The 12,938-nt window shown below is 37.0% G+C and overlaps 1 protein-coding gene across 5 annotated transcripts in view; it reads right to left on the bottom strand.

Moving 5' to 3' along the window:
• Window positions 1-634: 634 nt before the first annotated feature.
• Window positions 635-12,938, bottom strand: part of GramD1B (GRAM domain containing 1B) — a 557,013-nt gene continuing 544,709 nt past the window's right edge. For 4 of the 5 annotated variants that reach the window (XM_067141766.2, XM_067141764.2, XM_067141763.2 and 1 more), the window contains one exon: window positions 635-2,424. In XM_067141766.2, coding sequence (XP_066997867.1) covers window positions 2,290-2,424 — 135 coding nt within the window. In that variant the 3' untranslated portion in view covers window positions 635-2,289. Of the gene's footprint in view, window positions 2,425-4,131; window positions 4,233-12,938 lie in introns of all 5 variants that reach the window. The other variant, XM_067141765.2, reaches the window with a different exon arrangement.

Genomic DNA, 12,938 nt, shown 5'->3' with positions numbered 1-12,938 from the left:
GAGAAATACTACAATATCCTTCTTCTACCAATTCCTAGATTACTAAGCAAATTATGCTTACCATAAGGTTGAAAAGAAATGCTCCTTTCTTTAAATGATAAGTTACACAAAAATGGTTACTAAACCACTCAAACACAGCATTAATAATGATCTTTATAAAAAATGTTCCAGGTGACAAAGAAAGAGCAAGCCTTGTGTGTGTTGCTTCACAACCTGGGTAAGGAAAGAAAAGTTGCACAAGATCCCCAAACAAGCTGGAAAGAAACTTATAAATGAGGTAGAATAAATTAACCTAACAGCACAAATCATTCTACATAACTGAGAAAAGTTGTAGTATTTTTCTTATTCCCCCCATATCTAATATACAATCCTTTTGGCCACTGTTTCCTAGCCACAATCTATTACTTTCATATGTTTCTTTGAGGTGAAAAGTCACCAATGTGACAAAATATTCACCAGTATACTTGCTGTTGTATTGAAATAACACGGGCATTAGATAATTTGCAACATCTTACTAACAAAAATGCTGTGTAAAACTAATACATAACTAATCTGCTTTGAACTTCATTCTCAAATCTGGCACAAAGGAAAGGGTGCAAAGTGACAGGAAGCGAAATAAGATTATTTAAAGGACTTCCTAATAATTTTATTTTTATTCGACATGTGCTGTCACCTGAGGAACACAGAAGTTATGAGCTCCTGGCTCAACCACACTATTTAAATGACACAGTAATCAACAGGCCAAAACTGAATTATTACATTTTTCTTTTTTTCTTAAATAGCCAACAATTCCAAATGGAAATTTTAATGCTAAAGATTTAATGGCTTCATAATCCCTGTAAATAGAAATAGCAATAAAAATCCATAAACAGGAAAAAAATCCATAAATAATGCTCCCAGAAGACACTGTCATATACAGAACAGCATCTTACATTGGTCATAATCCAGTTCTATCCACTCACCTCTCTACATATCAAATAGTGTTCCCAACTAATTGAAATTTTGGTTTTGAGCCTGTGGGGCATAAATTACTTTCAATTCACATTTCAAACATATCACCCCCTCCCCAGTGAAGATGAGTTTATCATAAGAGCCAAAGAAAAATAAACTTCACAGCCTTAGCAAGGAGATCCTCAAGTACTATCAGTTAATCCAGACTGCTGCTTTCTACTCTTCCTTATTTGCCTTTTACCCCCACGTTCTTCTTTGAATCTTAACCATTAATATAAAAGAAGGAAGGGAGGGGGGATGACTCTCTTCCTCAAATATTCAGAGCCAACATCTTTGTACACTTCCCTCTTTCCATTTTCTTACACAACTATCATAACGTGTTTCCTTCTTTCAGACTTGTTTCTTTATCATATTGTAAAAATCAGACTAAGAATATAAAGAACTTGGATACTGATAGATGGATTATGAAAAGCACTATTTTCAAAGTGATATGACACTACCTGTACAAACCAGTTACTAACCTGACAACTGGCTGCTACACGACAAGTTTTGTGGTGCTGGCTACAGGACGTAACATCATAACTTCATAACTTACTGGTTGTTAGATTTCAGCTCTTTTCCTTCCATATTTAGCATATGAACAGAATGCATAATATAGAAATAGCTTGAAATATTAAAAATACAGACAATATTCAGTTTATAATAAATAATCTATTAGCATTTAACATCTAATAACAGCACACTTCTTGTGCATCACAATTGACATTCATAACAAGTGTAACATTTCCAATTAACTGTATCTGCATTTCATTTTAAATAATTCTAATCAGGAATAATGAATACATTTAAATAAGTTATTCTTCATAGGTCAAACACCCTTGGCAACACACAAGTTATCTATGACAAACAGATAGACAAACATTAAGGAAGACACAATTAAAAAAAGTAAATTCATAAATACATTTCAGATTTATGTCGCTCACAGAGCACAAGTAATGAACATATCTGGGTCTCGGTTGTAATCAATCTGGTAACTATGAAACAACAACAGATCAAAATCCATATGAAACTATTCATATTTAATATCCTTCCACTCCAACTTTAAAGACTAGTCCATACAACCTAATATCATCCCAATTTGACTATTCACTTTGGTCCTTTGCATAAATAACAAGTTAATTAATATTATACATTCATGACTGGTGTTTAAAACATGTTCATCATGTCTTTCAATATTTCACATGCATGGCCCACACAAAACTGTTTCTGTATTGCTTGTAACTTCCATTTTGCACTAATCAGGTTAAAACTTTTGAATCACAAATTAGTTCTTAGTTTCTACATATCTTGATGTTGATGTTCTGAAGCTTTACTGCCATCTTTATCAGCAAATGTTTCTTTCAGCATAGATAATACCTTTTTGCTTACTAAAGGATTCATACTGACTTGTAATTCACTTAGCGACTCTTCCGTCTGCAGAGAAATAAAAAAATAAAAAAATTAAAAACATTAATGCACGTAAAGCTGTAATAATAAACATAGTCAAGTATAAAAATAATTCTAATTATCTCCCATATTACATTCAAATTGCAATAAATTCAGAACCTAAAACTGCTATTAATTTACGTATATTACAAAATAAATAAAATAAACATACATTTGGTATGATGAATGAGCAGGAGAGAGAGGGAACAGAGTAAAACAGAAATGTCTCTCACTCCAATTGAATGAGAGGGCAGGAATTTACTCACCAATCATAATAACAGGAAGTGACTGAGGAAGGCAGTCAACTAAAATTTTGCAAATAATCTGAGTTAAACAGGGAACGGGGGGTGGACTGAAGAAAACAATAAAACAGGTTATTATAAAAGCTACAGATAAATCTCAATCACACAGTTTAAAATAACTAAGTATGCATACTTGTAAATGACACTTATAAAAACAATAATTGCCACAATTAAGCACGAAAGGATGAGTGTATTGAATTGCTTGAGGAGTAACTGAAAATTGAATACCTATTAACGTTAAGTACATGAGTGTCTTAAAGGAAATTCATAAGTTGGTCCGAACAATGAGGTAGTATGCTAGTCACAATATTTCTGAAATGTACCAGAAGTTAAATGGGTCTCAAAATGAGATGAAAAGCACTATTTTGGTAACAAGAAAATATATATTAGAGGCAAAAATATAAGAGAGGAATGTAAAACAAAACACAGAAAAAGGTGTATCTGAATAGACATATTTCGTACAGTTTTTTAAATTCTGAACTGTGTTGCTCTGCTCCATATCTCAATGATTCACACCAGCTATAGCTTTACATTTCAACTTATGCACTCGAAGATTATTATAGTGACTTTAAAAATCAGCATCATGATTAATGAATGAAGCACAGCAGCAGCCAGGGACATTTATGGGTTAAACAAGAATGAAAATACACACTAGTATGTTGATCAAACTACATGACCTGTTGCTAAGTGACTGGGTTAATATAATTTGAGAAAGGCAGAAAAGAGCACTTCAAAGTTTGAAAGATAAAGCAACATGAAAATTTACAAAGCAGTAAATTTAATAATGTAGCCTTAAAAACAGCCGATTTCCTCACTGTAGAGCACCCATGAATGAGGTGCTAGGACAGGGGTATCGACTAAAGCTATAAAATATTTCATATTCCCTTCCAAGCATTTCTATAATATTAGACTATAGAGAGATCCACTTATTAAGAAACCTGCACAAGAAAATTGATTGTGGTACATTCCACCAATATGAATGCAACTTTTATAGTAGAAATGTACTGGATGAAAGAATTTCTAATGCCATTCAAATTCTGACAAATTTCTGTATGTCCCAACTACTATAAACCTCAGTGCCAACGGATGCAAATCTTGAAGTCATGTATTATACAGTCCATTAATACCTACCAATTATTTGATGATCAGAAATTTATGATTTTGAAATACTTAGAAGTACAGAAGAAAATTCATCTTGGTTTTAAGAATGTTGCATGGGAATTCCCAGGTTAATCTTTTCGAAATACTTAACACCTAACATGACCTATTTCACAGTCAATTTTAGCAGAAATGATATCCAAATGTCATACTGAAAGGTAAATGATTATGGGAAAAAATAACAAGCAGTGACAGTGAAGGTTTATGAACAGCTTCACAGTGTAAAGACCCATACCTGCAAACTTCACCACACCAAATCCTAGATGGAAGTGTTCATTCTCCAGCAGAGAAACAGTGGGGTACTTGTATCTTAGTGAAGTGACAGGAAATCTGGCTCTGAAAAGGGTACATTATCAGATACAAGGATAATTTTATTTTATTGCGCTGATACGAAAATCTGCAAGCCTGTGGTGCACATTCTGAAGAATATCTACATTACTGCAGCTGACAGGAGTAAAGTACTAAACAATGAACATCATTTCTTCACTCAAAGCCATCTACGACTAATTCTACATATCACATGAAACTAGTAATTCCTTGTATGTTCACCAAGGTGAACAACTAATTCTACATATGACATGTAACTAGTAATTCTTTGTATGCTCACTAAGGTTCAGAAATGAGCATACAAGCATTGAGAAAATATCCATGCCATATTTTGTTTAAACTCATTCTAGTGAAATAGAATTCAAACACTAGACTTCACCAATATGTTCCCAGATGCTTTATAATAACTTTATTAACTACATAAAACTCTTACATAGAAAATTAGTTATCTTCCAGTTGCTTCATTTCACACTGTGCACAAAAATGTTCAATTGACACATGCACTTAGAACTGAAATTTATATAACACAAAAACGGATACTGTCAACTACTTTTTATGTGCAGGCATAGTCACTAACCATAAAGAAATAAAAATATTCAATATAAAATATAATTACAATTCTGTGAACAACAAAACAGTAGATCTACTGTGTTAAGTTTTATAGGCTATGAATGCCATAGTAACCAATGTCATTGTGAGAGGGAATGACTTCTGATGTACTATTTTACTCTCGATCCCCACTAATACATATACAGTAATTTTACAGAATTATAATTGGAATAGTGGCAAGGTATTAGTCAAGTAGGTGCCTTGAGTGTTGAGAAACGTGAGGAAAATTCACATTAGGATAGTTGTCAACATTTGTTGTGGTGTACGGTCAAATTTTCCAACTTCACCTTCCAAATTTGACACACATTTTTGCCACTGACTTGGCAACTTTTTGATGCCGTCCTCACAGAAAGAAAAAGAATGTGTGTGCAGCCAGCTGCACACGTACTCCTCTACCACTGCATCATCACAAAATCGCTTTTCTCCCAGTTCTTCTTTCAGTGGTCCAAAATATATTCTTCCCCCTTGTAGAAATTCAGATGCTTCTGACAAACTTCCTAGTGCAAATTTTTGTGTCCCTGTGTGAGGAGACTAGGAACCCCACCTGGCAGACAATTTCTGAATGTTGAGTTCATTACTGACGATGGCTGAACACTTCCAAAAGCTTATTCCTACGAGTGAAGCAATTTAAAAAATGTCTATGCACCAATTTTCTTCAATAAGGTCACAAAAAGTATGAATGTTGTCTGCAGTGATGCTTGTCCATGGTTGTCTTTGGTGGGGCTCATTTTCCATTGCTTCCCATCCTACCAAAAACTGTCTGTGCCATTCATACACCTGGGTTTTTGAAAGGGTTGCTTCCCCAAACTGTGCATGGAGCCTTCTTGAAATTTCCGAAACTCTGGTGCATTCTTTCACCAGAAATTTGATGATTATGCTCTGCATGATGGGACGTGTGTGCCTCTTGCTCACTTGTGGTGTACTGAAATGAGCGGTCACTCTGTGGTGTGTGTGATGCATCAAGACCCCTACTCCAGACATCCCCACCAACATCCTCTCAAAGTCCCACCAATTTCCATTCGCTACCAGAGGCGCTAATTTTAAATTCTGGCTTATATTTGATGCACCCTCGTATATATACTGTGCCACCCCAACAGTTTTAAACGAGATCCTACATTATAACAGATTAATTTATTTTTTTTTTTGCTATGGGCTTTACGTCGCACCGACACAGATAGGTCTTATGGCGACGATGGGATAGGAAAGGCCTAGGAGTTGGAAGGAAGCGGCCGTGGCCTTAATTAAGGTACAGCCCCAGCATTTGCCTGGTGTGAAAATGGGAAACCACGGAAAACCATTTTCAGGGCTGCCGATAGTGGGATTCGAACCTACTATCTCCCGGATGCAGATTAATTTAGTAGTAATATACACCTACAAAGCACCTCCTACAGTTGAAGAAGAAGTAAGAAATGAATGATATTTCTGTTGACATAGAAATACATGGCAAATTCAAAGATGGTCATTACTTCAAATATATTACTCAAACTGAAAAGTTGCTCAAGATGCATCCATTAGTCACTCATTTAGCTATCAAATTACCCTCCCTCACTCTTTTTTCTCCATGCAAATTCCACCAGCAGCGAGGTACGTGTCCCAACCCTGCATCAATTTATCGAACCCCTCCACAAAAAAATTCCAGTTTTAGGCCCAGTGGCCTTAGAGTGGCCTCGACTTCAGCACCAGTTTGGAAACACTGATCGTGCAACTCCCTCTTCAATGCTGGAAATGGACAAAAATCACACGTTAAATCAGGACTGTAGGAAGGAGCCATTCCCACACCATTTCTAAAATTGTGGTCATTATAGTGCAGCCAAGTACAGTGAGCACTTTCATCGAGCAGGATGACACCAGCTGAGAGAAGGTCAGGATAATCATTTGGGTCAAATTGCCAATCTCAACTTCTCCAAGGTTTGACAATACTGACCAATAAGTTTTCGTTCAAAAAAGTCAATGAGCAGAATACCCATGGCATCTTAGACTACAGCAACAATTATCTTGAATTTCTCTCTTACTGGAGAACCCAGATAATACACTTCATCAATGTAATCTTGATTTTGGGCGTGAATGAATGAATGAATGCCTCATCTCCAATCACAATGCCCATTACGTTAGACCATCAATGCTGAAAGCCATTCTGAACCAATGATGGCCAAGAGGAAGGTGATGGGAAACCCAATATGCATGAACTTCGCAATATCCTACGCCGCCATGGATGATATTATGAACTCTTCAACATAAATGTCCATTATCATCCCTTCATAAACCGTGATTATTATATTTTCTTGTATCAGTTCATTCACGTCTGCAATAGTTTCAGCATAATGGGTAGCGATGGGACAAATTGTATCAAACTTAGTCACAAATGTCCACTTTTTCTTTAGCAAGCATTTTGCACTATCTCTATATCGTCAGAACAGGTGATACAAAATAACCATACACAACTATGAGTTTCCTGTAAATTTCACAGAGTGTACAACAGCTATTAGCCCACTCATATCGGATCACAGTGCACATTTCTTCCAAACACACCACTTCTCCAATATACAAGCACATACCATTATGCAAAACTCTTACTGATGTGAGCCAAGTTTCTCCCAACAAACCTTCATTATGTGCCCTGCAGCGACCGTGTGTTCATGTCTATACAAAAACTGAACACTACTAGTAGCAGGGAAATAATGACACTAAACGACTACAAGCATACTATTATTCCATTCTGTAATGATTTTTACAGAGCAGGGAAACATATAATGAGCAACTTACATAATACACAAGTCTTAAGACCCAGAAGTTGAATTCTGTATTAGTCCAAACAGAGTTCAAAGAATTAAATTTCGGTATGATTTGTTCTTCTACACTATAAAATGTACCTTTTCCGTCATAAGTTTGGACATCAAAATCACTCCACTTGAATCCAAGGCTTTGTTACATTTCAGAGTTCTGTATCAAGTAAATCCTAATAAGTACGCCGTCTTATGCCATTAAATCCAGGTGATGGCACGTGCACCGAAGGGGCCCTTGACATTTTGTTATTTTTTTTGCTAATTGTTTAATGCAACAGTAACACACTGAAGTCTTTTGGCAAAGGAAGGATGGGAACGGGTTAGGATTGGGAAGGTAGTGGCCATCATCTTAATTGTAATGTTATTAGCATTAGGTCCCACTAACTACTTTTATGGTTTTCGGAGACACTGAGATGCTACAATTTAGTCCCGCAGGATTCTTTTACGTGCCAGTAAATCTATCGGCATGAGGCTGACGTATTTGAGCACCTTCAAATACCATCGGATTGAGCCAGGATGGAACCTGCCAAGTTGGAGTCAGAAGGCCAGGGCCTCAACCATCTGAGTCACTCAGCCCGGCATCACCTTAATTAAGATACAGCCCCAGCACCTGCCTGGCATGAAAATGGGAAACCAAGAAAAACCATCTTCAGGGCTGTCAACAGTGGGATTTGAACCCACTATCTCCTGAATACAAGCTCACAGTTGCACGACCCTAAGCACATGGCCAACTCGGTCAGTGGCCCTCGAACTAGACACTCAATTTACAGAGACAAATTCCCACATTACTGGACTCCTACATAACAAGTTTGTCAAAATCACAAAACCTAAAACACAAGACATGAGCATCTAAATGGATGTGAACTAAGGGGCACTTTATATGTCAATGAAAAGGAACTTGTGGTGGGATTACCTTCGTATATAGAACATCAATGGTGACATCAATGTTTGATTTACATAATTTACATAATGCGATTCTTCAATTATATTATAATGCAAATTAATTACAGACCCACAGAACTTTTATTTCCAATTAGACTATATAATTGTTTGCTTTTTGTTTTACATTGCACCAATTCGGACTGGTCTTATGATGACACTGCGGTAGGACTGGGCTAGGATTAGGAAGGAACTGATCATGGACTTAAGTTACAGCCCCAGCATTTGCCTGGTGTGAAAATGGAAAACTACTTTCAGAAACTCAATGTACAGGAAAAGGCACATAGCATTACCACAATGTGCAAAAATCAAACTTTAATCTTGTTGAAGTATGTAAAAATATCATAGTTTACTGAATGAATAACAGGAATTTTACTTTTCTTGGTAGAAATTCTGTCATGGCTTTTTTCAGTTCGCAAATTTCTACAAACTGACTTGGCTCCATTTTCCCAATTGCTTTAGTTGCTTTACCCAAAAAAATCTGGTCATCTTAGTAACTTTTGACTCCAATATATGAAGTCTTCTCATGATTGGGCTCATTTTCACTCAGTTTTACATACTTATTTTTTGCCTCATGAAATTCGACAACAACTGAGTAACAAATATATCAGACGTCATCAACGTCCAGATGAATCGGCTTATGATTATCTTGACTCCATTATCGGCTATTCTGATGTGTTAGCTATTGCTCAACATCCCCAGGAAATTATTTCTCTTATTCGATTTTATGCCTCTCCAGCCTTCCGTCAAATCATCAATCACTTTATGCCACCCACTACTATTCCTCAGCTTTACAATATTGCTCAACTAGATATTCTAAATACCCATAGTAATTTTTCTTATTCTTCCACTCCACCTCCCCAGTTTAACACTTCAACAACTCGCACGCCTTCTACCACTCGTCCACCTTTTCAGAGTAATATCTCTCGGCTCCGCTGTTATCGGTGTCAGGCTATGGGGCACTTAGCACGAAATTGTACCAATTCTACTTTGGGAAACTTCAATTCCCGTTGTCAGTAGGCAACTCACGACCTCATGGGCAAAATCTGCCTCATGTTTCGTCAACATTCTCTTCTGGTACTAAATCACAGTCATATACTCTTGTACAGTTACATAACACTCCCTCCTTAGCCTTATTAGATTCAGGTTCTGCAATTTCTCTAATCAGTTTCTCCTTTTTTCAGCAACTTTTGCAAACACATCCACATTTTCAAATACGCCCTTCTACCCTCAGATGTCTAACTATATCTCAACACTCTCTTGAAATCGTGGGTCAACTAAAACTTAATGTTAAAATTTCCAAATTTTCTTGGCCATTTGAATTTCAAGTGGTTAATAATGGCTCACTTCCTGTTATACTGGGGTATGATTTTTTTGCTCATACTGGCCTTATTTATAATAATGCTATGGCCTCTATCTCTTTTTTTTCAATCCACACGTTCAAATTCCTTTGGTAGATCCCCTCGATTTCCCTATGAACCACGTCTTCAGTCATCAGCATATTTATGCCACTGCTCCCCAACTAGATGCAATTGAGCTTCTCCTAAAGTGGAGCTTCCACAGGCTCTTCAACCCATGATCCTGCAATATTATCATTCCTCCCCTGTGGGTGGACATCTAGGCATCACTAAAATGTACAACCGTATAGCCTCTCTTTTCTTTTGGCCTCAAATGCGTAAGTCTATTCGCAACTTTGTTCAAACTTGTGAATTGTGTCAAAAATCTAAACCTTTAAACATAAAGTCTGCTGGTCTTCATTCTGCCCTTCCACCCACTCACCCTGCCCAAACCTTTTTCATTGATCTAGTTGGACCCATAGTTCGTTCTTCTCGCGACAACTTGTATATTTTCACCTTGTTGGATGTCTTTTCAAAATTTCTAGTCCTTCAACCCTTATGGAAAATTTCTACTAAGATCATCATTAATTTACTCACTGAACAAATCTTTCCTATTACTGGTTTGCCTGCTAATATTGTTTCTGATAATGCTTCTATTTTTACTTCAAGTGTCTTTTTTATTATGTGCTTTCAACTGGGTATCAAACGTATTTTGACTTCTCCCTACCACCCTCAGTCCAACACCGTGGAAAGGTATCACTGTAATCTCAAAGTTACTTTATCTATATTTCATAGTTCTTTCCAGAAAGACTGGGATTCTCATCTTTCCTCTTTGGCGTTAGCCTTTAATTCCAGTATCAATAGTTCTACTGCTCAAACTCTGGCTAAGCTTTTTCTTGGTCGTGATCTTCAAATTCCTCTTTCCCTAAATTGGGATCTGCACAACCTTTTTGAATCTTCTGATCAGTCATCCTCTTCATCACTCTGGAAAGATGCCTTTGATCAATTGCTAAAAGCTCAACAAGTGCATGAAAAAGCTTATAATACTCGTCATAAGCCATCCAACTTCAAAATTGGCGATTTAGTCCTCGTTGCTAATCATCCGCACAGCTCGGCAATTAATGCTACCTCTGCTAAACTTGCTCTTGGACCATATCGTATTTTGTCTTTCCCTACCCCTGTCACTGTATTTTTGCAATCTACTACTGATTTGTTTGACACTAAGAAACTTCATCTGAATCAGCTCAAGCGATTTCATCCTTAAACTTTCACATCTTGAGTTCTTTTGCCCTGTGTTTTCTTTTTCCAGTTATTACCTCCTCTTCTTTCTATTTTTTTTTCTCTTCTGCATCTGGTCTGGAAATGTCTAATACTCCCGGTGTTATTTATTTTTCTTTGTTTTTTCTTTCCCTTTGTTTGTCTACCTCATCCCTCCCTTTTTTTTCTCTCCCTTTATGGAATTATTTTTCTTTTCATTCGCCCCCTCCACACAGGTTTCTCCAGTCTCCCTCCCAGCCCAGTTGGCACAGTTTGTAATGGGAGTGTAAATATATCTTCCCAACCATTTTCTTTTTCTCTTTTATAATTGCTCTTATTTTTCATTGCCGTTTTTTATATTTATATATATTTATATGTCAATTTCTAACTACCCTTCTTTCCTTACCTTTTCCCTTTGCTAACACGTTAGCCCTTTTCTTTTTCCCCTTCCTCCCCTACCTTTTTGTATTTCCTATTTGTATACTTAGGCATGTTTATCGTGTTTGGATATTTTTTGGCGCCTTTTATTTTGTCTTTCAGTATTCTTGCTCCTTGCTACACCGTTGCGGCTGCTCTTGACCCCCGCTCCAGCTCTTGGAAGGGCCCTCCATCGCTGTTCCTGGGCCCGTCTTGCCATCGCCACTCAACTGTATCTTCTGTTTTTCGTCTCCTACCAGAAGTCTTCGTTCTTCAATGACAACAACTATTTCAACTACAACAACGACAAAACAAAAAAATCCTTTGGATTTTTTTTCTGGTGCCCGGCAGATAGTGTAACAGACTCCTCATGTCACCGGCACCTATTGCTATGAAAATCGCCATGCACATAACCTTTTTTCTACTATTAATATGGACTTACCTTCATCTTGACATAAACCGTACTTTCTCTGCAACTGGACTTACATACTTCAGTGAATTTGGACACATCATACTTTGCATGAACTCTGCTCTATCAATTTCTACAATCTACGATAAACTGACTTCCTTCTCGCCAGCTGACGTCATACGACATCGCCTGGTTTGTCGCGCATACTCCAGTAACCTCTGGAATCTTCCAGACATATTTTTTCTCATTATTTCCCCTCTACTCCACTGTATAAATACCTGGTCTCTCTCTGGATATTTTGAGATGGACTTTGGCCTGTGTGGAGGGAGGAACATCTAACGTCGTCTCCGTCCTTAGGGACATGTGCCCAGGAGTCTCCATTTTCGGGCAGTACTACCTGTTTCATGATGAGGTATGACAAATGCTTAATTTCTTTTCTGTAAATACTTCTGTTGCATCGGGAATTACTTTCCTTTGAATTTCTGACAGGGAGCATGGCATTTCCAGGCCGAGATTTCACTCGTCTTTTCTGTATTTAAAGCCTCTATTGACGAACCTAGTGTCAACTTTGTTTCCAACTGTGCGTGTGGTATATTTGCAACTCCACCACTTCTACACACACTCGTATCTAATCAGTGCTTCGCTATTTGAGTTTCTGAATGTCTTAAAACTGTTTCATTTGAACTATATAGTGATTTCCGCCTGCATAACAACGTTACTTAGTGTCAATTCGGGTGGTAACTGAAGTGTTATGACTTGTATATTACTTCTGGACTTTATTTCGAAGATTTCCTGCTGGTATACTCTGATGTTGTAAATGTGAACTTTCTTTTTTTTTTTTTAAATTCTTGTTGTTATTCTGGGTTTCTCTTCTTATAGCCGTATTTATCCTTTCCTTGTTTGTCCCTTTCCATTCCTGCTTTATTCTCTCTCATTTGCTTTCTTTCTCGTGGATATCTTATTT

The sequence above is a fragment of the Anabrus simplex genome, chromosome 2 (assembly GCF_040414725.1).
Source record: "Anabrus simplex isolate iqAnaSimp1 chromosome 2, ASM4041472v1, whole genome shotgun sequence".
In the NCBI taxonomy this organism is placed as follows: domain Eukaryota; kingdom Metazoa; phylum Arthropoda; class Insecta; order Orthoptera; family Tettigoniidae; genus Anabrus; species Anabrus simplex.
The sequence above is the reverse complement of the archived record's forward strand: the minus strand, read 5'-3'. Positions and strand labels throughout refer to the sequence as shown.